Source organism: Danio aesculapii, chromosome 5 (genome assembly GCF_903798145.1).
Source record: "Danio aesculapii chromosome 5, fDanAes4.1, whole genome shotgun sequence".
Classification (NCBI taxonomy): Eukaryota; Metazoa; Chordata; class Actinopteri; order Cypriniformes; family Danionidae; genus Danio; species Danio aesculapii.
This window is the reverse complement of record NC_079439.1, coordinates 37109316-37132946: the sequence shown is the minus strand read 5'-3', so window position 1 is coordinate 37132946 and position 23631 is coordinate 37109316. Positions and strand designations below refer to the sequence as shown.

Below are 23631 nucleotides of genomic sequence, written 5' to 3'. Positions count from 1 at the left end.
GTGATTTGAGCTACAAAGCAAAAAGGTTCAAATGCAGTTGTTGCCAACATGCCTTACTTGAATAGAACTAATAGTTGGCTTGGGATGTGGACAGACAGAGTGGACTGGCCGTTAAAGCTGCTAGCATGTGGGGCCCATATGTGAACTGAACAATGTTTTTCCATTGATGCTCTTCATAAGTTGCAATTTATTCTGGCCAAATAACAAAACCTCAAAAGATTAATGTGGATTTTTGATTGTTTTCCCTCTGGTTTTGATGCTGTTTCCAGAGTATTCGCTAGCTGTGCAGAAGTTCTCTCAGACTCTTCAGTCTTTCCAGTTTGATTTCATCGGTGACACTCTGACTGATGATGAGATGAACATCGGTGAGTCAACAGGTTTTAACCTCTTTGGTGTCATGCTCTATTTACAGCTATGGAAAAAATTTTGAGACCACATGAAAATTCTTTGGATTTCTTTCTGGATTCATGATTTATATTACTGAAGACAGTTCTTAAATAAAAAAAGGGAAATAAAAGTCACTTAGAGATTTTTTTTTCTCAGAAAAGTGGAATGCTTTCAGATATTTGTGTTGGTGGACAAAACAATACCAGTGTTTTAACTTCATTCAGTAATTAACTTTCCTTCGGCTCAGTCCCTTGTTTATCAGGGGTCGCCACAGTGGAATGAACTTAACCAGCATATGTTTTATGCACCCATACACTCTCACATTTACACACTTCGGCCAATTTAGTTTATTCAGTTTACCTATACCGCATGTCTTTGGATTGTTGGGGAAACCCACACGAACACGAGGAGAACACCCAAACTCTACGCGGAAATGCCAACTGACTCAGCCAGGGCTCAAACCAGAAACCTTCTTTCTGTGAGGTGACAGTGCTATTCACTGAGCTACCGTGCCACCACCTTTTTTTACTTTAGAAGAATGTAATGAAAGTCATCATTTGTTCAATTTACATACAAACCCTCATGTGGGTTTAAACCTTCAAAAGAAGATTTTTTGAAGAATGTTGGTTGCTGGGACTCCTGGAATTTAAAAAGAATATCTACAAACAATAAAGAAACTCAAATTGGTTTGGAACAAGTGAAGGATGAATAAATAATAAGAGAATTTTTTTCATTTTGAGTGAAGCATCCCTTTAATAAATCACTATTTGGGAAAATAACCCTGATTTCAGCTAAATTCAGTCATTTTTTGAAAAACAAAAATCTGTTTTATTTTAAACGTTAACAAAATGTTATCAAAGCTTAAAAGAATAAAACAACTAATAATGTTTTGCTTAAAACCATATCTAATAAATTCAGTAAGTTCCAAGAAACTGAGAATAATGAACTGGTCATTCATTTTTTCCATACTGTAGCTATTTATTCCCATTTTTATTTCACTTTGTTCTGCAGAGTTGTGTAATGAAGTGTGCCTCTGTGTACTTCTGCATATTTGTGCATGTATTTGTGTTTGAATTGTGTGTGTTTGTTTATGTGACCACATGCTTTACCTCCACAGCTGAGTCATTTCGTGAGTTTGCTGGTTTGCTGCAGGACGTGGAAGAGGGCCGAATGATGCTGGTTGGTGGCCTGCATTTCCTCCCATAACCATATAAAACACTGTCAATCATCATCTAAAATTGAATGCACGTGTCATCTGAGATCTTTTGATATGTCAACCATTAACAACCTGCAGGATTGTGCTCATTGTGTACTGAGAGCCAGTTACATTTTTTTTTTCATTGAGATATCTGTAGTCAAAAATGAGTTTTTCGGAACTTCTAAACTTGAAAATTCAAACTGAGATTTCTCTGAGCTTGATTACGGATCTTATGTTCAAATCATGTATAGCAGGAAAGTCCAGATTGAGACAAGAGCCTACATCCTCATTTCTTAAACGTGTAGAACTTAGACAATTTTTTTGAGAACAGTACTCATGCACAGTCATTACTGAGTGAAGTGAAAGACAGGACTGAAATAAATACTTGCAGCTACAGACAGTTATGAATTAAGTTACTATACATATACTTCCTGCAAAAATTAATTAAACATGAGATAAGCATATTGATGTTATGAAATTATGTAGTACTAATACAGTTGAAGTCAGAATTATCAACCCCCTTTTGAATTTTTTTTCTTTTTTAAATATTTCCCAAATGATGATTAACAGAGCATGAAAATTTTCACAGTATGTCTAATAATATTTTTTCTTCTGGAGAAAGTCTTATTTGTTTTATTTTGGCTAGAATAAAAGCAGATTTATTTTTTTAAGAGGCATTTTAAGGTCAAAATTATTAGCTCCTTTAAGCTATTTTTTTTCGATTGTATACAGCACTAACCATCGTTATACAATAACTTGCATAATTACCCTAACCTGCCTAGTTAACCTAATTAACCTAGTTAAGTCTTTAAATGTCACTTTAAGCTGTATAGAAGTGTCTTGAAAAATATCTAGTCCAATATTATTTACTGTCATCATGGCAAAGATAAAATAAATCAGTTATTAGAAATTGTTTCTCCCCCCCCCCAATTGTTTTTCTTTTTTAATTTTAAGAATTACTAAAATAAATAAAATCCTAACAAAGGTTTCATGATTTCCACAAAAAACACAAAAATAAATAAACAAGCCTACACCAACTCCAAACGCTAGAACAGTATTGTAGAATGGAATATTTTTACATTTAAACAGAAAGATGAACATATGATAAAATGTCAAAATATTTAGACTTTGACAAGAAAATTAATTTCTCATAAGATACTGTAAATGACACATTGGCTTACACAAGTGTCACAGGGAAAAATAAGAAAATAGTGATAATTTCATTCTATTCCAACATTTAGTTATATAACAAAAGTATAGTATTCATTAATTTTCTTTTTGGCTTTGTCCCTTTATTAATCTGGGGTCACCACAGCGGAATAAACCGCCAATTTATCCAGCATTTGTTTTACGCAGCGAATGCCCTTCCAGCTGCAACCCATCACTGGGAAACACCCATACACGCCCATTCACACACATACACTACGGACAATTTAGGACAATTTACCCAACCTATAGTGCATGTGTTTGGACCTGTGGGGGAAACCGGACCATCCGGAGAAAAACCACGTAAACACGGGCAGAACATGCAAACTTCACACAGAAATGCCAACTGACCCAGCCGAGGCTTGTAGCAGTGACCTTCTTGCTGTGAGGCAATATTGTTACCCACAGCTGCGCCACCGTGATGCCCAAAAGTATAGTATTAAATATATAAATAAATTTACATATTGGTGAAGTTTTGTTCATTGCCACTGTAGCCACTGGCTTGCTTGGTTTGGCATTTGTGGAGCTGTGCATTGATGGATATCCTCTTCTGTGTTTGGAATTTCAGCAGTGAAATTTAAACCACACTGAACTAATCGAATTGAATGTTCATAATTCATCTGCTATTAGCAAGTATGAAAATTTTTTTTATTTTGGGCTTGCCTCTGTTACTTGGTGGCTGGTAGATGTTAATCTACTCCACTGTTGCATTTCTTGACCTCTGACCCCCATTTATTGAACATTAGCAAAGACAAGACTTTTTTATAGATGAGAAAATGAGAAAAAAAAGTTGTTCTCACCTTCTCACCTTTTTTCTCTTGCAGGTTCAGAATGCTTCTGACCTACTTATCAAACCTTTGGAAAAGTTCAGGAAAGAGCAGATTGGAGTGACAAAAGTGAGTATTACTAGTAGTCACATTTTCAAACATTGAGAAGAACACACCAAATGCCTATGAATAACTGGCAGCATACTCATTTCCGCTACTGCTTCCTTTTATATTCAGAGAAAATATACCACAACACAAATATATGCATACATAAATAGAAGTAGGTAATTGTGTGTTTGTATGAGCATTCTTATGAAAGCAACACACATACAACTTGACTGGAATAATGTGTCAGCATCTATGGAAAAACAATTAGTTTTAGAGAGAGTTGCAGAGCTATCATAGCTCTAGAAGGAAAGCTAGATCATTTGTTGAAGAAAAAAAAATAGCTCATGGAAAGTTTAGAAATTCCTAGGACTTTTCACTGGATTAGGCTCTGTTCACACCAACATGCTTCAGTTAGCAATACTGAAGTATCTGTTTCATTTCTGCAGTATTTCAGTGTGGCTACTGTAATATTATTGGTTGTAAGGAAACGGTTGCAAGTCTGCAAAAGGTTTTACAAGGACAATTTCTGATTTTGTTTTCATGCAGAATGGGTTTTACAAACTGGAGCACTTCCATTCCAGTTTTTTGGTCTGTTTTCTCAGTTTTAGATTGTTTGTTGGCATGCCTGTGTTTCAGGAGAGACGAAAGAAGTTTGAGAAGGAAAGTGAAAAGTATTACTCTCAGCTGGACAAGCACGTGAATTTGTCCTCAAAGAAAAAAGAGACACAGCTACAGGAGGTACATTTTTATATACAGTTTTCATTCATTTATTCATTTTCCTTCGGCTTAGTCCCTTATTTGTCAGGGGTCGCGACAGTGGAATGAACCGCCTATATACAGTTTTGTCAAAATAAATAATGAAAAGCATACTTCATTTAAAACAACCAAAGAATTCATCATCATTCATATTTCATCACTTCAACCATCAAAATATCAGCTATAATATTAGAAAAAGGACAATAAAACAAGATATTCCAGCCTCCGGCGCCTAGACTGCAGCTCTGCACAAGATATTTGGTCATAGGAGAAATGGTCGTGCCCAATTGAGCCTGGTTTCTCTCGAGGTTTTTTTAATTCTTCACTTTCGCCAATTGGTGAAGTTTTTTCCTCGCCACTGGCTTACATGGTTTGGGATCTGTAGAGCTGCACATTGATGGATTTGCTCTTCAGTGTTTGGACTCTTAGTAGGGAATATTAAACCACACTGAATGGAGCTAAACTGAACTGAACTTAAACACTGAAAACTGAACTGACACGGATTCAATTTACTATAATCTTCTATGTGAAGCTGCTTTGACACAATCTACATTGTAAAAGCGCTATACAAATAAAGGTGAATTGAATTGAATTGAATATTGGTTGTTTATTGGTGCATAATCCAAAGTTCTTCTCTTTGTAAAAATAATTAAATGCATCTTGCCAAAACAAAACTGTTCAAATATAGTTTTTCAGACAACTCCACTACTACTGCTACTACTACTAATAATGTATGCTGGTTTGTTGAATATTTAATAGGTCCATTTGTTGCTCAATGATAATGATTTAATGATGCAATGGTAAAAAGTTAGCAAATATGAAACATGATCAAACTGTGATCTTTTTTCAACGACAAAAGTACATAATTAGGCAATAGAAATATCGGGATGAGCCAGTAGTTGTATGTTATGTTCATTCTTACTAATAATAATCATTTTTTATGTGTTTATAGGCCGATGAACAGTTGGATAAGGAGCATCAGGCTTTTCATGAGTCGTCTGTTGAATATGTATACCAGATCCAGCAGGTTCAGGAAAAGAAGAAGTTTGATGTTGTGGAACCTGTATGTGTGAACTTCCTTTTCCTCAAGCGCACTCTTTTATTTATATAAGCTTTGTTGTAACAGATGGTTTGTTGTACGATCAAAAAGTCACCTACTGCTGTGTGGATAAAAACAAGAGATAGCACGGCACCTGTTATATCCATCCTGAAGCAAAGAACGAAGTGATAAGAGCATGTTATGCTAATAGATGTGTGTCTTTATGTGTGATTGACAGGTTTTAGCATTTCTGCAGAGCATCCTGACGCTGAATAATCTCACTGTGGAGATGACACAGGATTTCCTTCCATACAAACAGGAGCTTCAGCTCAGTCTACAGAATGTGAGAGCTTTACTGATCGATAATGACTCTAAACATCCATCCATGTAGATAGATGATGAGATCAGCAGAACGCGAGCCGCTCGCTGTGCTGCTCTGCTGGTTTGTCCCTGACTCTGTGCTGTTTAATTTTTTCAGAGTGGTCTATTAGCAAATGCTTTTATCCAAAGTGTTTTTCAGTAAATCTATAACAGTTTATTGGATTGGTGGGGGTTGTGAACTTGAAAATGAACAGTATTTCACCACTTGTTATTAATAAATGCTGATGGGTGAAAGTATTATTTTAATAATTCTTATTTTTTTAAAATGGTCATAGGTTTTTAATACTCACTTTATATATTCTAAAACATTTAGTTGTTCCTCTGCTGGAAGAAAATGTTGTTGACAAAGCTATGTGTCCATCCAATGATGCAAAAAATTCATTAATAAAAAAAAAAACATAATTTCTTGATAAACTGGTGCCAAATATCAATAAAAAGAAAAACGGAATTTGCTGTGGGAAAAGCCACTGTTGGCCTTCTTTCTTAAATAATGAGTTATTTGTGCTTTAAATGTGTGAATAAAATATAGAAAGGTAGAAAGAATATGTTTTTATTTGTGCATATTCGAAATGTAGCAAGCATCTTGTCATTTTTATTAAGCATTATTTTATGCACTATTCCAAAATGCCCATAAAAATCATTGAAAGGAAACCTAGCTAATGTGTTTTTTTTTCAAGCTTCTTTGATGAGTAGACAATTTAGAAGAACGGCATTTTTAAAAATATAAATATTTTGCAACTTTAATTGCCATATTTAATAAATTTAATGCATCCCCCTGAGTAAAAATATAAATCACAGTAGAGTAAGTTCCAACTCCAAACTGTGGACCCACATAAATTAACATGCGACCGTATGCATGTTTTTTTTTGTTTGTTGCAGACCCGTAACCACTTTGAGAGCACCAGAGAGGAGATGGAAGAGCTAATGAAGAGAATGAAAGGGTCAGCAAAGATCAGTATTAGACATGGCCAGCATGCGACTATGGAGGGTTACCTCTATGTGCAGGAGAAATGTGAGTTCTCTTTAGTTCTGCATTTCATCTCATATCTCAGTGCGCATAGATGTGCAGGAAGTCGAAAACCAATATCTTGGAAGGTAATTGAATCAGAAGGATGAAGCCCATTAAGGTATTGAATTTTTGAGTAAAACTATGTTGCCTGCTTTGTTGAACTACGTATATAAGTGTCCTGAATACTCTTTTTGTGGCAGGACTACTTTTTAGGTTCAGGAAGTTTTGGTTATGCCTTATGCAAATAAAATGGGTTGATTTTTGCAGAACATTCAGAAAGGCATGTTGGTAAATATACATCTTTCTTTTTGCTGTCAAATATTAGCAAAGTTAAAATTGTGGAACCTTTTCTTTGAGGAAACACTTTTTTGTGACAATTTAATCTCGTAAAGGTGCAATAGAATGAAAATATAGATATAATTATAATAAGAGTTCAGTGTATGGCAATGACATACTGTACCCTGAGCCTCAAACACCATTGTTTCCTTATTCTCATGTCAATCCTGTGAGTGTAATATCCTGGTGAAAAACAAGCCAATCAGAACAAAACACTGACTCTGGCATTCCACACAGCATCATTAATGCACACACCTCTAACACGCTTATTATACGTACCATATATATGGGACTCTTATTTTAAAAACAAGACCAGCATTATAGAGCTCTCAGGTAATCTCAGAGTATCTCAACACAGCTCATCGTCAGAATGCGAAATGGAGGATATACGGATTATTCATTCATTCGGAGGCCCCCAAAGAGGCATAAGGCCTATTTAACTGTAACTTTTGTAAGTCTAATGTGTATATTTAAAAGTTTAGCATCAAGCCCTGACATAAGCTATGGGAGCCACTGAAGAGCAGAGCTTATCAATATTCAGGACCCTTCCAAATAAGGTCAAAAGAACCATAACATATTAGGGCAATCCCTTAGGGTTAGAAATGGATTTGTAAAATTATTTCTGGAGAGTCTTTACTCTTACCTAAACAACATACCTTCTATTTAGATATCAGAGAACAAATGAATCAATGTATTATATGGCACCTTTATATCTCATAACACATGTAATGGTTGTATTTGCACAAAAGGCACAGTTTCCTTTATCCAGTGAATTATTAAAAATGTTTGTCGTTTATTTTTATTAACTGTGAGACGAGTCATATTTTTAGTCTGTGCTAATCAGCAACCTGACACAGATGAAGTTAATTGACCTTCAGTTTAAAATAACCCTGAATAATCCTTTTATAATTTAGCCTGTGAGAAATCTTTCTGTGTAAAGAAAAAGCAGCTAGTAATTGACTGTAAAGGTCAGTACCCACACAGCGCAAATCTTAATACGAGTTATGATAGTTTATAAAAGTCTTCAAAACACCGCTTTCTCTTTGGTCAAATGAAGCATTCTGCACTTAGATATTTATGTAGATTACAGTGATGCTAAATTGTATAATTTATTGCTGTTGACATCAGAATTCTTGTAACTGTGCTGGAGTCATGGTTGTATCTTAGAACTCAGCGATCTTCTCACAAAATAAAATAATTCAAACACAAATCAATATTTTATGAGCATTTGGCAAGTAATTTTGATATGTGGATAATTTACATCATTTCAGTCAGGGTAAGTCACTATTGACCGACTGACAGAAGCTATCAATTACAAAACAGTGTACCATATCAAATCTAATCAATAATTTAAATGATACATATACTGTTTGTCTTTCTGCCATTGTTTCTGTCTCTAGGGGCTCTTGGCGTAACCTGGGTGAAGAATTACTGTAAATATTTCAAGGACAGCAAGTTATTTATTATGGTGCCAATGGAACAGAAGGCGGGAATCAAACAGGTGGGGGATTATTATCGATTAGGTCTTTGAATGTCAGCGCTTTCATCTAACATTTGGCTTTTTGTTCTCTTAGACCACAGCTCAACTCACACTGAAGTCCTGCATTCGGCGTAAAACTGACTCCACCGATAAACGCTTCTGCTTTGACATTGAGACCAGTGAAAGGTGCGACTCTTTTCTGTAATGTCGACTCATTCTCAGGGTGGTTTCTTCACTTTGCTAAATGCAATTTGAATGAAAGTTTTCAAAGGAGAAGAAGGAGCAGTAAACTGAGCAGCTTACATTGTTTGTTAAAGCACTAACATGATAAAAAGTCTTTCTTAAAACATGTTTTCTTCTTAACAGTGTGTCCATGGGGTCTTGAAAAGTAATGCAAATTCATAAATCAATTTAGAGAAAATAAAGGCCCATAAAAATATTAAAATGAGACAACTAATGTTTGTATCATCTTTGTATTATACATGTATATTTGTTTGAAGATATTGCAGATATAGATATACTGAAGGTTGACTGAATTTAGTCATTAATGGGATTCTGTGTCGTTTGTTTATGGAATCCCACTAGATTGACATCATCTGTTATACCACTGCTTGATAGAGCAGTTATCTTTATGTCCAGTTGTTAAACAACATTGTTTACTTATGGGGAAATGCAAGTTTTCATATAAAGGGTTAGAGGATAACTCGCTAGAGCCATTTTTAAATTCAACCACCAGGCATGAAAATATTAGAAATAACTAAACCGCTGTATGTTTATAAATAAATGTGTTGTATTGAAATTGTGTCTAAAGTTTAATTCATTTAAAGGTCAGGGAGTTTGCTGAAGCCCCACATACAGAGCATAATAATTATGTTTACTGGTCAAATTCTTGTTTCTGATTCTCTTTCTAACAACTTTGCATTGGGTTAGTCAGTTGATTAATGTTCTTCTACTTCGTTCCTATCCTTCAGTTATCTTACACCGATAAGGAGTTATCACAAACTATCGTTTATTTGTGTTGTTTTAGAATGCAAATATAGTAAATGTTAATTCAAATTGCTAAAAGTCTTTAAAAATCTGAAAATGTATGCAAACAAAACGTTTTATTTATTCCATTGTAGTTTTGTCTAGATGGTTTGTTCGCCTCAGAATTATATTTTTGACATAATTTACTCATTATCCTGTAAACTTTTATTCATCTTCAGAACACAAATTAAGGCATTTTAAAATAAATCCAAAATCCTCTGAAGGTCTTTTGAAAATTGGAATGATGAACAGATTCATTTTGGTTTTAAATAACACAGAAACATTGATCAGCAAATGGAAACATAAAATTCAACCATACCTGTCTGCTCAACCAGTGTTGCTTCTCACGAATCAACCAAGCATGCCAGAGCTTTTGTGACCATTTTTGAATGCTGTAAGCATTGTTCACACATTTAAAAAATCCTAATGAAATCTATTCATCTCATAAAGTGATTATTTCTCTTAAGAGGATCCTCAAATCATAGAGTTTTAAAATATATATCTTTCACATATTTGATCATTATTTTTTTGGGTGTTTTTTGTGCATTATTGGATTGAAATTTACAGAAAGAAGGTAAAGGAGGAATAAATTATAGTTTTTTAGGGTCACCTATTTCTTTAAAAAATTGAAGCAATGTCAGATTGTGTAAATGGTGGCAGAATTTTCATACTGGGATGAACTAACCTATTAGGATTTATGTGTTTCTATAGATGCAGCCCTGTCCTGCTCCAGGCTATTTCTGAGGTCAACAGGAAGGAGTGGATAGAGGCTATGGATGGGAAAGAACCAGTGGGTTTAACATTATCACTGATCACATTAAGAGCTCTCTGTGTATGATCATGTTTCTGATCCTTTTTTTTTTTCTCTGTTCCAGATTTATCATTCTCCCATTCAAAAGCAGGCAGAGAGTAAGTATAACTTGACTTCATCAGGGTGATTCATTTTTGTGTGTGTGTGTGCGTGTGTGTGTGCGTGTGTGTGTGCGTGTGCGTGTGTGTGTGTGTGTGTGTGTGTGTGTATTTTTATATATATATATATATATATAATATATATATATATATATATATATATATATATATATATATATACATACATACATACAGAGTTGAAGTCAAATTATTAGCCCCCCTGTATTATTAGCCTCTCTATTTATTTTTTCCCCAATTTCTGTTTAACGGAAAGAAGATTTTTTTTCAGCACATTTCTAAACATAATAGTTTTAATAACTCATTTCTAATAACTGATTTATTTTATCTTTGCCATGATGACAGTAAATAATATTTGACTAGATATTTTTCAAGATACTTCTATACAGCTTAAAGTGACATTTAAAGGCTTAACTAAGTTAATTAGGTTAACAAGACAGGATAGGGTAATTAGGCAAGTTGTTGTATAATGGTGGTTTGTTCTATAAACTATTGAAATAAAATATAGCTTAAAGGGGCTAATAATTTTGACCTTAAAATGATTTTAAAAAAATTAAAAACTGTTTTAATTCTAGCCAAAATAAAACAAAGACTTAAAAAAAATATTATTAGACATACTGTGAAAATTTCTTTGCTCTGTTAAACATAATTTGGGAAATATTTAAAAAAGAAAAAAAATCAAAGGGAGGCTATATATATATATATATATATAATTATTTTTTTAGCTTAATTGAATTAATCAAATAGTCTGCTCCAGTCTTTCATTAAACACTTGTCAAAAATCTACCTTCCTTATGTACGAAAACCCAAATGTGCTTAATATTTTGAAAAGAAAATAGCATATCTGATTTTAGTGGTTAAAAGGCAGTTTTTCCAAATATTCAAAGAGCATGTCACACACTGTAGATAAGGTAGATACTATAAGTAGGTAGTTAAATTAAAATGTTTGGGGTCAGTACAATTTTTTTGGTAGCACTTTAGTATGGAGACTTATTCTCACGTTTATACAAGGTGCTAATTAGCTTGCATATTGACTGTTTCGAAGTCTTATTCTGCATGGACATATTCTACATCTCTTTAACCATGAATGTTGTTGTTTGGAACTTGTTTATTCTTAATCTCAAACAAATTGCATCTCTGTTTAAAAATATCAAGCAGCCTGTATGATTTCTGAAGTGTGTAATTGAAGACTGGAGTGAGGGCTGCTGATTTTTAAAACAAATTTATATATCGGTAAAAGAAAGCAGTCATTTTGTATTTTAATAATAGTTTACATTATGTCACTATATTTTTAAGATGATAAATGGTGAGCACTAATGACTTCTTTCAAAAACATTAAAGCTCATTTTTGAACAGTAGTGAAGATGTGATGTCAGGTACTAGATGTGACTACCAGATGTGGTATTAAAAGTTATTCAAATCAAACAATTAGAGGATGTAAAGTGATAAAATGGAATCACAATACCATAATCCTTTGATTTGCATCACAGAATGACTATAATCATTTTATGACAATATCTACCAGAATATCACAGTACATAATGGTAATATAATAACACAATGCCCAAAACGTTGTAATAACTGGGTTATTTTTGCTAGCATCCCAACGATCTGGTATTAAATGCATAAACGCTATAAAGGGGAAAACTGCAGAACACAAGAAATGTTAAAAATAGATGGAGAAAGTGCTGCTTAATAGATAGATTGTGATATTTGCAAGCCTGTGCAATGCCATGTTTAATTATGCTATAAATCGTGTGCAGTAACCTATTAAGAAATGCACACAAGGATGATGAACTGGGTTCATTTTATGCAGTATTAAATCTTTTCTCTTTTTTTTCCTCAGTGGAGCTGAATGACCTCGGCTTCAAGTTTGTCAGAAAATGCATCAACTTTGTGGAAACAAAAGGTGCTGTCAAACATTAGAATATAACTCATTTACTCTAGTTTCTCATTTTCATTTCAGCAAGTTTGTCTCCTGTTCTCACAAGACCCAGTCTCTGTCCTGTTTTTGCACTTCATGGCCACCATATGCCGTAATTAATCAGAGATGGAAAGACGAGCACAATGCCTCTGTTCATTTGTTAGATTCACATCTCGAATGCAGCCAACAGAGGGCAGTATCACACCACTAGTGTTCACATCTGCCAACTGTAAATAGAAAACATTCTTTTCCTGATTTTGTTTGCACTACAGAACTACTGCTGATGTGGCCAAAGAACCAGAAACACAGACACGCACGCAATCAAACATCCAGATTTATATCAATAATGTATCACACAAATCAAAATAGAGAACATTTATGAGTGCAGATGTAAATTCATAGCAGCCGTGTATACGCACTCCCTCACTTTTTTCTCCATAACCTGGCTGTAGTGTTTCCATGATAGAGGCTGTTACAGTTCAACAGTAAAATCAGGCCCGTTTCTAAGAGCGATTATACGTTGACTGCGGGAGCACCGTGCACCAGCGGTTCTGTTTGAAATACTGCCGTATGTGTTCGTCGGTCTCCAAGCGTGCTGTTACTCACATTTCCCAGACGTGTAAGTCCAACATTGTCATCAGGCACAACATGGTGTACATTAGCAATCAGTAAAGCTTGGCGAGCCATCGTTTGGAGTTATTGTAGAGCTAATGATGGCCGAAAGTGAACCGAAAGCGGGCCAGATCCACCGCTTGCTGTCGTTTTTCAGTAGAGCTGTACTTTTCCACTGCAAGACACTCCCCCCTTTCTTTATCCTTCATGCCAGGTTCTCCAATTTTCTCAGTCTATAAATCATGCTTTCTGTTTCTCTTTCCTCGTTTTTTCAGTTTCTCTCTTCTTCTCGTTCTTTCTGGTAGGGCTGACTCAGGAAGGGGTCTACAGGACAGTGGGCAGCAATATTCAAGTACAGAAACTTCTGAATGCCTTCTTTGGTGAGGAAATGAGCAAATGAACATCTGTTGTGTGTGTGTAACAAACATGCTCTCTCATACACTCACACAAACACACACATGTAATCATTATGTTTATGCAAAAAAAACAAAGTAATCTGCATTAACGCACAAACATTTACAAGCTAATACACAAACACGCTTGTTTTCTTGACGGGAAGCTTATCGTGCTTTATGTGGATGATAAATTTAATGACTCGTAATTCTGAGTCCAGCGCTCTGTGGTGTGTTTAATATCTGCAGTGTGCTTTGTGAACTTTGTGAGGAAACCAAAGCACAGATATACGTCCATGAGAGCGGCCTTGAGCTGTTGCAAAAATCCCTGACACATACTGAACAACAACAACCATCTGAGGAAGGGCGTTTATCTCTCTTTTTTTCTCATCTCTCTCCCTCTGTCTTCATCTGTCCTCCACTCTCTGTAGACCCAAAGTGTCCTGCTGATGTAGATTTTAATTCCAGTGACATGGACATTAAGACCATCACCAGTGCACTGAAATTCTATCTGCGGTGAGTGAAGCCCACAGGATTTCATTTTGTGATTAATATGTTCATCTGACTGATGTTTTTGTTTTGTGTAGTCATTACTCATTGCTCATACTATTTTTACAGGAGTCTGAGTGAACCGCTGATGACCTACAGCCTGCACGGGGAGCTGATCTTAGCAGCAAGTATGGCAGGAAAAGCATACAGCCAAACACACAAACTCACATGTACATCCTTGAAAACAGGCAGACACTTTTATGTTGACATGTTTTTTCCATCTGTCGTGTGGGTCAGTATAGTTTAAATCTAAATGGGAAGAGCATATTTCCAAGTGCACTCTTTGCTCTTTCAACACAAAACAAGACGAAAAAAAAGCGCAATACCCAACCTGTGATTCTAAACTATGAGAATGTGTGCCAGAGTGGATAACTAAAGAGCTCCCAGAGGGTACTTGGAAGGATTTAGGTTTTGCTTCATTAATCTTATAAAACAAGACCACAAACGAGTAAAGAAACATTTAAATAAAACTTGTAACAGAATACACTACTAAACAAGAGGTTGGAGTCAATGAAATAGTTTTTTAAAGAAAGAAATTCTTGCTGTTTTAACTGAATATTTTTAGTAAAGACATTTTTAATGTTACAGAATGTTTTAGTTTTAAATAAATGCTGTTCATTTAAGCATATAAACATCTATTTATCTGGTAATCATCACAGTTTTCACAAACTAAATTAAGCAACACAATTGTTTTCAACATTGATTATGATAAAACAAAAACTTTTCTGAGAAACAAATCAGTAATCTGAAACATCAAAAATGGAATAAATTAAAACTAAAATACACAACTGTTATTTAAATTATAATTTTTCACAGTGGTACAGTTTAGGTGCGTTTGACTTCATGCAGTGCTGCGCAGACTAATCGAAATCTGTCTTAAAGTGGTGCATGCCGGTAAGAAATTTTGTCCGGCTTGACGCTGCGCTGACGCCACTTGACTGTCACATTAAAGTATGGCCTGAAAGTGCTGCGACAGTGCTCCGAGATCAGGCGATTGATTCAGCCGGTGCAGCATCTGAAGAGCGACTGCAGGAGCTGCGATGACAACACCGATATTATGCGATGGGCTGAGTTCATTGCATCACAACATCCATGTGTGTTTCGCGTTTATTATTGGACAACTTTAAAAGTTAAAAAAATTAACTTTTTATGCCATCTCTATCTCGTACATATCATTATTAAAAGACTACAAATATATTTTGTTAAATAATTTGTTTATAAAGGCTAGATTGTTTACATAGGTTTATTTTGGACCTTTTTTCATAGAGACAATTTACTAATTTAGCTCCTTTAAACAACTTAAATTATATATTTTAGTGAATAACCAAATAGGCTATCAACTCAGATAAGTTATTCAGTGATATAATAAATTAAAAGTCATCATTGATCATGCCACCCCAAAAAGGTTTTTTTTTTTTTTAACAAAGTAAGTTAAATAATTATTTATAATAAAAAATAATAATAGAATAATTGTTGTCCTGTCAAGCCGTTTATACAGAAATTTAAAAGTAACATTGATATATCTCGCTCTTTCTGTAAAATTTCTACTGAAAGTGTAGCTTACTTATTTTGGCAATGTCCTTTTGTTCAAACTTTTTATGGATTAATGTGAATGTTTTCATTAGCCAAAATAATTTGAGTCATTTATACTAACAGACACCTTGTTTTTGGGTTTTATATATATATATATATATATATATATATATATATATATATATATATATATATATATATACATACATACACCATTCAACATCTAGTAACCTACAGACTGATGTTTAAACTCTTAGAAATTTGTACTTATTGCCTTTGTCTTTAAAAAGCTTGTTTATTGATATTTACTTCCATGTTTTTTTCTTATTTCTCCGATTATACTTTTGTTATAGGCTACTTAAGTAATATTTCCCCTTTTGTTGAAAATAAATTATTTTGTAGAGACTATTCTGTTTTAGTTGTACTGAAACTATTTTGTTGCAATAAAAAATAAATAATTGATCACGCCATGTGATCTGTCATCATGCAGCAAACTACGAGCCCTGATGTGTCTGACCTGACGGCCTCGTTTCCAACTCCGCCCCCACCTGCACTTGGCTAATTTCGTCGATTTGCCAGCTGCAGCCGTGCTTTATGTCGAACGCACCTTTTTACTGCATTTTTGATTAAAAAAATGCTGCACCAAAAGAAGAAAAACAACATTCTTAAAGAAAACTCTTTCAAAACACTAACATTTGTTAGGAATGACTTTTTGTCACAGTTAAATACAATTCTGAACCCTGATCCAAGCAAGACACTAAAGTATTACCAACAACAATATTGTTTCTATTTTGCAATGAATACATTAAACCAAGGCAAATTGTTACTTATTTCTGCATGTGGGCTCAAAGTACTACGTAGTCTGACAGAAAACCTCTTGGACAGTGCTGAGTTCCAGTGATCACGCAGCTGTAGTCAAGCCTGCCGCTGCTCCAGTGAAGGAATTTCAAGACTAACATTTACATAGACGTGTAATAAAAGTATAACTGACAAAACAAAAGAACCTCTTTCGCTGGCTTTGTGCTGCCAGATTAATCTTTAGTTATGTTTTACGCTTCATATAACCACCCAAACTGCCAGAGTTTTGCATTGTCTTTCTTTTTGTTTAAAGCCACTTAAGCAACATACTTCAAAACAATGAGGGGTGTTATTACTCTAGATATAAATCCCTATTAATTATCGTAAAATGCATGGATTCAAGTAGATTTTTACTTTTGCAAGACAATAGCAATGTGTCAGGAGATATTAGTGTTCAATACATAGCTACATTTCATTTTAAACAATATTCTTAAATCACCTTTTCTTGTAGTATAAACTCATTAGCGTAATTGTTGGCTGTTTGCAGTTTCCAGCAGTGTAGCACTAGTGAGCGCAACTCATCCAATCAGAAATTAACATCCGTTTTATATCCCCCTGTGTGTGTGTGTGAGAGAGAGAGAGAGAGAGAGAGAGAGAGAGAGAGAGAGAAGATGATTCGGTTGAGGTGCTGTAAATGAGTCCAGGTTTAACCTTTTTCAACACACTCTCCTACATTGTAATCCTTGCCCATAATAAGATTAAAGGCCATTAAAGCAGCTTTGGTTATTATAGCTTGTCAGCATACTTGCACTCAGATTAGACACAACTAAACAAACACAGCGGAGCAGAGGAAAGGTCTACACCTGCCGAGGGATTAACTGCTCGCTTTAATACGCTTTATTTGCTGAAAAAAATGACCTCCTAGTCGGTCGAGATGAAGAATTTGGGAGTTTTTACATTTATTTTAAAGGCACTAATACAGTAAAGTTCATTTGACTCTTTCAAACATCCCTTAACATCACTGTACAAAGTTCACAACTGCACGTGTTTGCTCCACTTTCTGTAAAATAAGCTTTTTTACACTTTGCCAGAGGCTGTATTTTCAGATAAAGCTGTGTTTATCCCACAGTTCCCAAAAAAGAGTCTCTACTGATCCTTTTAGGATTTTATCTTTGGACAAGTTGAAAGACGTTCGGCAAACCGCCGTAAGATTTCTTCAGCAAAAAAAACAAACAAACACTTCTAGAAACCACCAGCTTGCTAACACGATCAAACACCTCTATTAGCTTTAACAGCTCTATTAGTCTTAGGATAGTAGACGGAGAAGTGCACTGACATGTACTGTCTGCTCGGTTGTGCCTTCACGTGGCGCTCTTCAGTCTTTTTCGATTGGTACCGTGTAATGTGAGTCAAGGCAGTGAAATGTAGCATGAATCGTTCTTTCCTTTGGTACAACTCAACACAGACTCTGTCGCAGCAATTATGTTAAAAGCTGATATGTGATTCATGTATTGCATGTTTCTGTGTGTGTGTGTGTGTGTGTAACTTGTCCCACATTTTACTTCTCAGAGTCAGAGAATCTGGACTATCGGTTAGGGGCGGTTCACTCACTTGTTTACAAACTCCCCGAGCGGAACAGAGAGATGCTGGAACTGCTAATCAAACACCTGGTCAGGTAACGCACACACATAGACAGACAGACAGACAGATATGTTAATACTCTTTTACTCTCGCACCCACACACACACCAAGGCTGTGGTTTTTCCAACCGCTACCCAGCTTGCTAGGGTGTACCTTTATAAATATGTGTTTTTGGTTAATGTGACAGGCTGTGTGTGTGAATGTTTTGATCTATTGCACCCTGACTCATTGTGAGTATAAATTATCTTGAGTAAAGCAAACAGCATATTCACATACAGTAGCTTGAGCTTCGTGCTAACAAATTTAGGATTATATAGATTATAAAAAAATATTTTATTCTCACCAAGACTGCGTTGATTTGACAGTAAAACTGAAATTTTGTTTGAAATATTGTTACTATTTAAAAGTGTAATTCATTACTGTGATGATGGCTGAGAATTGTGATGATGGCTGAGATTTCAGCATCTTTACTCCAGTCTTCCACAACACTTTTCAGTCATGCTATGCTTATTTGATTCTTAAGAAGCATTATTGATCATTATCAAGTATCAAAAATGTTTATTATTGTTTAAATTTCTGACAGTTTTGACATAGAAACATTGATTAAAAAATATTCTCATGTAAGATTGATAATGGGGGCAGCACAGTGACAGCACAGCACGATCGTCTCACAGAAAGAAGGTGGCTGGTTTGAGCCCTGGATGGGTCGGTTGGCATTTCTTTCTGGAGTTTGCATGCTCTCCCCGTGTTCGCGTGGGTTTCCTCCAGGTGCTTCGCTTTCCCCCACTGTCCAAAGACATGTGGTATAGTTGAATTGGGTTGGCTAAATTGCCTGTAGTGTATGAATGCAAGTGTGTATGGATGTTTCCCAGTGTTGGGTTGCGACTGGAAGGGCATCCACTGCGTAAAACATTTGCTGGAGAAGTTGGCGGTTCATTCCGCTGTAGCCGACCCCCTGATTAATAAAGGGACTAAGCCAAAAAGAAAATGAATGAATGAATGAAGATTGATAATTTGAGCTATTTTATTTCTTTACTGTCACTTTTCATTTAATTTTATTGGCTGAATAAAATTATTAATTTATTTCAATATAAATAAAAGTGAATAATTAATTTTAATATATGTACAGGCTGGCTGCACGGTGGTACAGTGGGTAGCACGTTTGCCTCACAGCAAGAAGGTCACTGGTTCAAGCCTCGGCTGGGTCAGTTGGCATTCTTGTGTGGAGTTTGCATGTTCTCCCCGTGTTTGCGTGGGTTTCCTCCGGGTGCTCCGGTTTCCCCCACAAGTCTAAAGACATGCACTATAGGTGAATTGGGTAAACTAAATTGTCCATAGTGTATGTATGTGAATGAGAGTGTATGGACTTTTCCCAGTAATGGGTTGCAGCTGGAAGGGCATCCGCTGTGTAAAACATATGCAGGATAAGTTGGTGGTTCATTCCGCTGTGGTGACTCCAGATTAATAAAGGGACTAAGCCGAAAAGAAAATGAATGGATGAAAGAATATGTATGGGCCAGAAAATTATATGTATTTTTGTACATTCCATTAAATCCATCACCCAATAATGAATAAATAATTAAGATAAGGAATAATAATAAAAAATCTGATGCTGTATAAAGTGATGGCTATAGTTTTTAAAACAAAGTACAATGACACAATCAAAAACCACACTTTATTTGTGACAATCTTCAGTCTCTGTCAGCCGGTGACATTGATGCATTGGTTCGTCAAGGAAATACTTTCCGAATCTGGCCCTGTAATACAGCCTTATTGTAATAAAACCAGCATTATAATATGTAACAGATACCTTATGCATGTATTAGTTGTGTATAAAAAAAGTACAGCATTAATTGCAGGGACAATCTCCGTATCGTGTCCCAAACCTCACTGCATTATCTCTTCTGTGTGTGTGTTTTTTAAGTGTTTGCAGCCACAGCAGTGAAAATCTTATGACTGTGTCCAATATGGGTGTAATATTTGGCCCCACTCTCATGAGAGCAGAGGAGGAGACGGTAGCGGCCATGTTGGATATTAAGTTCCAGAACATCGTCATGGAGATTCTTATTGACGACTACAGCAAGGTCAGACATGCCGCTCTCTAGCCGATTAGGGGACAGTTTATCTCCCTATCTAATATTACACAAGAGATATGCAACAAAATGGTTCAGTAAAAATGTTTGTCTTGTTCAGAATTTGGAAACATTTTGTCAGCTTTCAGTGATATTCTGATATTAATACTGAGTTTGATGATGTCATACTTTTTTTGTAATTAATATAATCTGTGTTGTCAGATCTTTAAAGGTCCTCCTGAGGAAAGCGTACCACCTCCTGTCCCGCCTCCAAGGGTGTCACCACGAAGACGACAGCCAATCACCATCTCAAAACGCCCAGCCCGTGCCTACACTGGTCTTCAGCCTCCCGCTTTTGAGCGTAAATAGCTTTCAACATCATAGCCATCATCATCATCACCGTCATCATCATCATCATCATCATCATCACATCATTATATATTATATAATGCATTTTTTATTGCTTTATAAGAGATGAATGTGAATTAAATTTGCCTTTTTCTTTAAGAATTTATCTTTAGCCTAAATGAAAGCTTTTTTTTTTTTAAAGATTAGATTTTTTTTAACATGTTTTTTTCTCAGTTGCACATAAAATAAATTATGTGCAATAATATATTGTATTTTGATCTTGCGCAGTATTTTTCTTCGAGTTTTCTGCTTTCAGTCTTTTAGCGTTCTCCTTTTGCCTTTTCTCTTTTTGCAAAGCCTGTTTTTTGTGCTGCGGGCTTAAATACAACACACACGCATAAACCTAAAGGTTTCCTAAAGTTGTAAGCGAGCGCACACACATAACACCTGATCGAGTTTCTTGTGTTCTGGAAGGGACCTCGGACTGGATCTGTTTCTCCTTAAGGGATTTTCTCTAAATGAAGAAAATAAAACTAAACCTCCCTGATCTTCCTGTCACACACAAGCTCTCTCACACACACACACACACACACACACACATACACTCCTCATGTGCCAGCTTAGAAGCCCCTCCATACACATTGTGAATTTTATGATTAAATCCGCAGGGTGTGTGTATGCGTATGTGTGTCTGCCTTGATAAATGTTGGTTGGTTCTCTGACATGTTGTCCTCCCCTCATTGTGAGCCGTGTTATGTAGTGTTTAACAACAGTCAAGCTAATAGCACATTCACTAGAGCATGAAAACTAAACGACTACCTGCCCTTCTGCAGTGTGTGTGTGTGTGTTGTTAGCGTTTGTCAACGCCTTTGGATCTGCGAGTGTGCGTACTTGTGTTTTTTGATACGTGCGTGCGTACGTACCAGGGTTGGAATGCCATCGTGTGTGTCCTGTGTTCGCTACCTTGTGTGTCTGAGAGCTAATGCCTGCATGCTTTTATGAGCCTCTCTCAATCTGTTTTCGATTGGCTTTAGGACCCTTTTTCCTCTCATAAGCTATTTTCATTATTAACATCTGAGCTTTTCTTCTCCCTCTTGATCAAAAACGAATGCGTGCATCAATCTATTAATATGACTCTCTGGTTCGTTTGTATATTCATGAAATTTGGCTTATAAAAGCATGCTGGATCTTTGCTTGTTCAGATCAACGGAATAAATATTTCTTCTTCCCTTCTGTTGTACTTCCTTTTTTATTTGGAGTGGATCTCAACTGTTTCTTTCCTGTGTGTCGTAGTTGGTGGCGGGATCTTGTTTGTGCATGTGTGCGTAAGTGAGCATCAGGCCACCTGTTGAGTTTCAGTTGAATCTTGGATTGTGATGGCCCTGGCCCTGTGTGTTTTCAGTGTTCTGTTGAGAATACAGGATTATTAGGATCAACTTTGTGTGTGTCTGTGTGTGTGAGTGAGTGGGAACTCCTGCCAGAATGCGAATGTGTTTGTGAATGCGTGTTCATGCAAATGTGTCCAGTTTGGCCAGCTCGCACGCAGCTGGTTGTTTTGACTGATGGTATTCACACACACACATACACACAGCTGTGTTTTACACTCATGTCCTCCTCACATAGCCATAACATTGTTTTTTTTTTCAAAATGATTTCATTCATTCACACTATAAAGTGGAGTCGAACCAGATTTCATATCCGTTTTCACGACTTTTTTTGAAGAAGTATTTTTGATCTCAAACTGTTAATGAAACACTTTTAAAAGCACTTTTCTCCGCGTTAAAGCCTCATCAGTGTGTGGTAGAAACATTAAAGTCTGACACAAATGCTAGCAGTAAACTGAAAAATTTATCTGAAATCAAATTTATAGGCTTAAAGTACCATTTGGAGGTAATAACTCTAATTCCAGACTGAAGAAAATGTATTTTCTATTTAAAGAGATAATGAAAGTCAGATGAAAATGGTCAAGGTTTTCAAAAGAAATAAATCCAGCCTGACAGATATGTACTTTGACCGTGTGGCTCGAGATGATAACAATCAGCATGTTTGGCTAAGCGGTTCATGGCTTCTTTAGAAACTTTTCCTTTCATTTCTAAACTCTGCTCTGCTGTAATGTTGAAGCCATTGGAATGAAATGACTCGCTTTGTGTGATTTGATTTTGACCAGTTCAGTCTTTATTGCCTTGTATTTCTTTGTACTGTGGAAACAGAAGAGGACAGAGTGCCTGTCAAGCTGTTCTCTTTATTTATTTATCAGAACTATCACTGCCTCCCTTTATAAGCTAAAACTGCAGGAACAGGAAATTTTAAATTTTAACAACACCCCTGATAGGATCTTGTCTCTGAGGAATGGTCAGGGATAAACGGCTACAATTGTGCTTCTGACCCGCCAGATGTTTGGTAGTGTTTTATCTAAACTTCTTGCGTTGACTGGTTTTGTGTGTTTTGCAGGTCGAGAGCTGAATGGTGCCACACACAATAATGGTGAACCTGAGGGAGACGGCGGCCCCGTTCCTCAACAAAGAACAAAACTGATACCTCCTTCCATCTCTCCTCCATCCATCCCACTCTCCTCTCCCACGTCCAGGAGACCTCTTCATCCCAGACCTGCTCTTCGGCTATTAGAGCCGGAAATCAGCCGTTTGGATGTTCGGATACATGACGGCCTGAGGTCAGATGCCACCACCAATGGGGAATCCGGGGGCACGGTGAACCGCGCTCAGTCTTTCCAGAAGAGGACACAACTCAAGGGATCAACTGGTAAACAAGCAGCAGCAGCAGGCAACTCACGTGATCAAACTCTCCTTCACCATGACATGAAGGAAAGAGTTTAAAGTAAAACTAAAATCAACATTGAGTCAGCACATTGTAAATACACATCACATTTGTATTTAAATATACATTAATATGAATATGCATAGCTTTTTCTTAAAATAATTACTATTTTTTTCAGGGGACCAAAAATGCCAAGACAATGTTAAGACATCATAAAAAGTAAAGGAAAACAATATAAAGAAATAAAATAATTTCATTTAATTTTTAGTTTTCCTTTTTATATCTTCTTTTAAATTAATGAAAATAAAATCCCAAATTTTTAAATAAATGCAAATATATTTAACCAATTATATTTATGAGTTTTATA

General features: G+C 35.8%; 1 protein-coding gene across 1 annotated transcript in view; it reads left to right on the top strand.

Annotated features, from left to right (window-relative positions):
- The window catches only part of ophn1 (oligophrenin 1), a 56025-nt gene that overhangs the window by 8504 nt on the left and 23890 nt on the right, over positions 1 to 23631 (top strand). Inside the window, exons 2-20 of the mRNA XM_056458091.1 lie at positions 270 to 365; positions 1505 to 1566; positions 3616 to 3687; positions 4303 to 4404; positions 5375 to 5485; positions 5700 to 5804; positions 6722 to 6854; positions 8588 to 8688; positions 8762 to 8853; positions 10405 to 10483; positions 10569 to 10602; positions 12467 to 12529; positions 13462 to 13536; positions 13980 to 14064; positions 14167 to 14225; positions 17998 to 18103; positions 19994 to 20153; positions 20364 to 20502; positions 22941 to 23249. Coding sequence (XP_056314066.1) covers positions 270 to 365; positions 1505 to 1566; positions 3616 to 3687; positions 4303 to 4404; positions 5375 to 5485; positions 5700 to 5804; positions 6722 to 6854; positions 8588 to 8688; positions 8762 to 8853; positions 10405 to 10483; positions 10569 to 10602; positions 12467 to 12529; positions 13462 to 13536; positions 13980 to 14064; positions 14167 to 14225; positions 17998 to 18103; positions 19994 to 20153; positions 20364 to 20502; positions 22941 to 23249 — 1983 coding nt within the window. The remainder of the gene's footprint in view (positions 1 to 269; positions 366 to 1504; positions 1567 to 3615; positions 3688 to 4302; positions 4405 to 5374; positions 5486 to 5699; positions 5805 to 6721; positions 6855 to 8587; positions 8689 to 8761; positions 8854 to 10404; positions 10484 to 10568; positions 10603 to 12466; positions 12530 to 13461; positions 13537 to 13979; positions 14065 to 14166; positions 14226 to 17997; positions 18104 to 19993; positions 20154 to 20363; positions 20503 to 22940; positions 23250 to 23631) is intronic.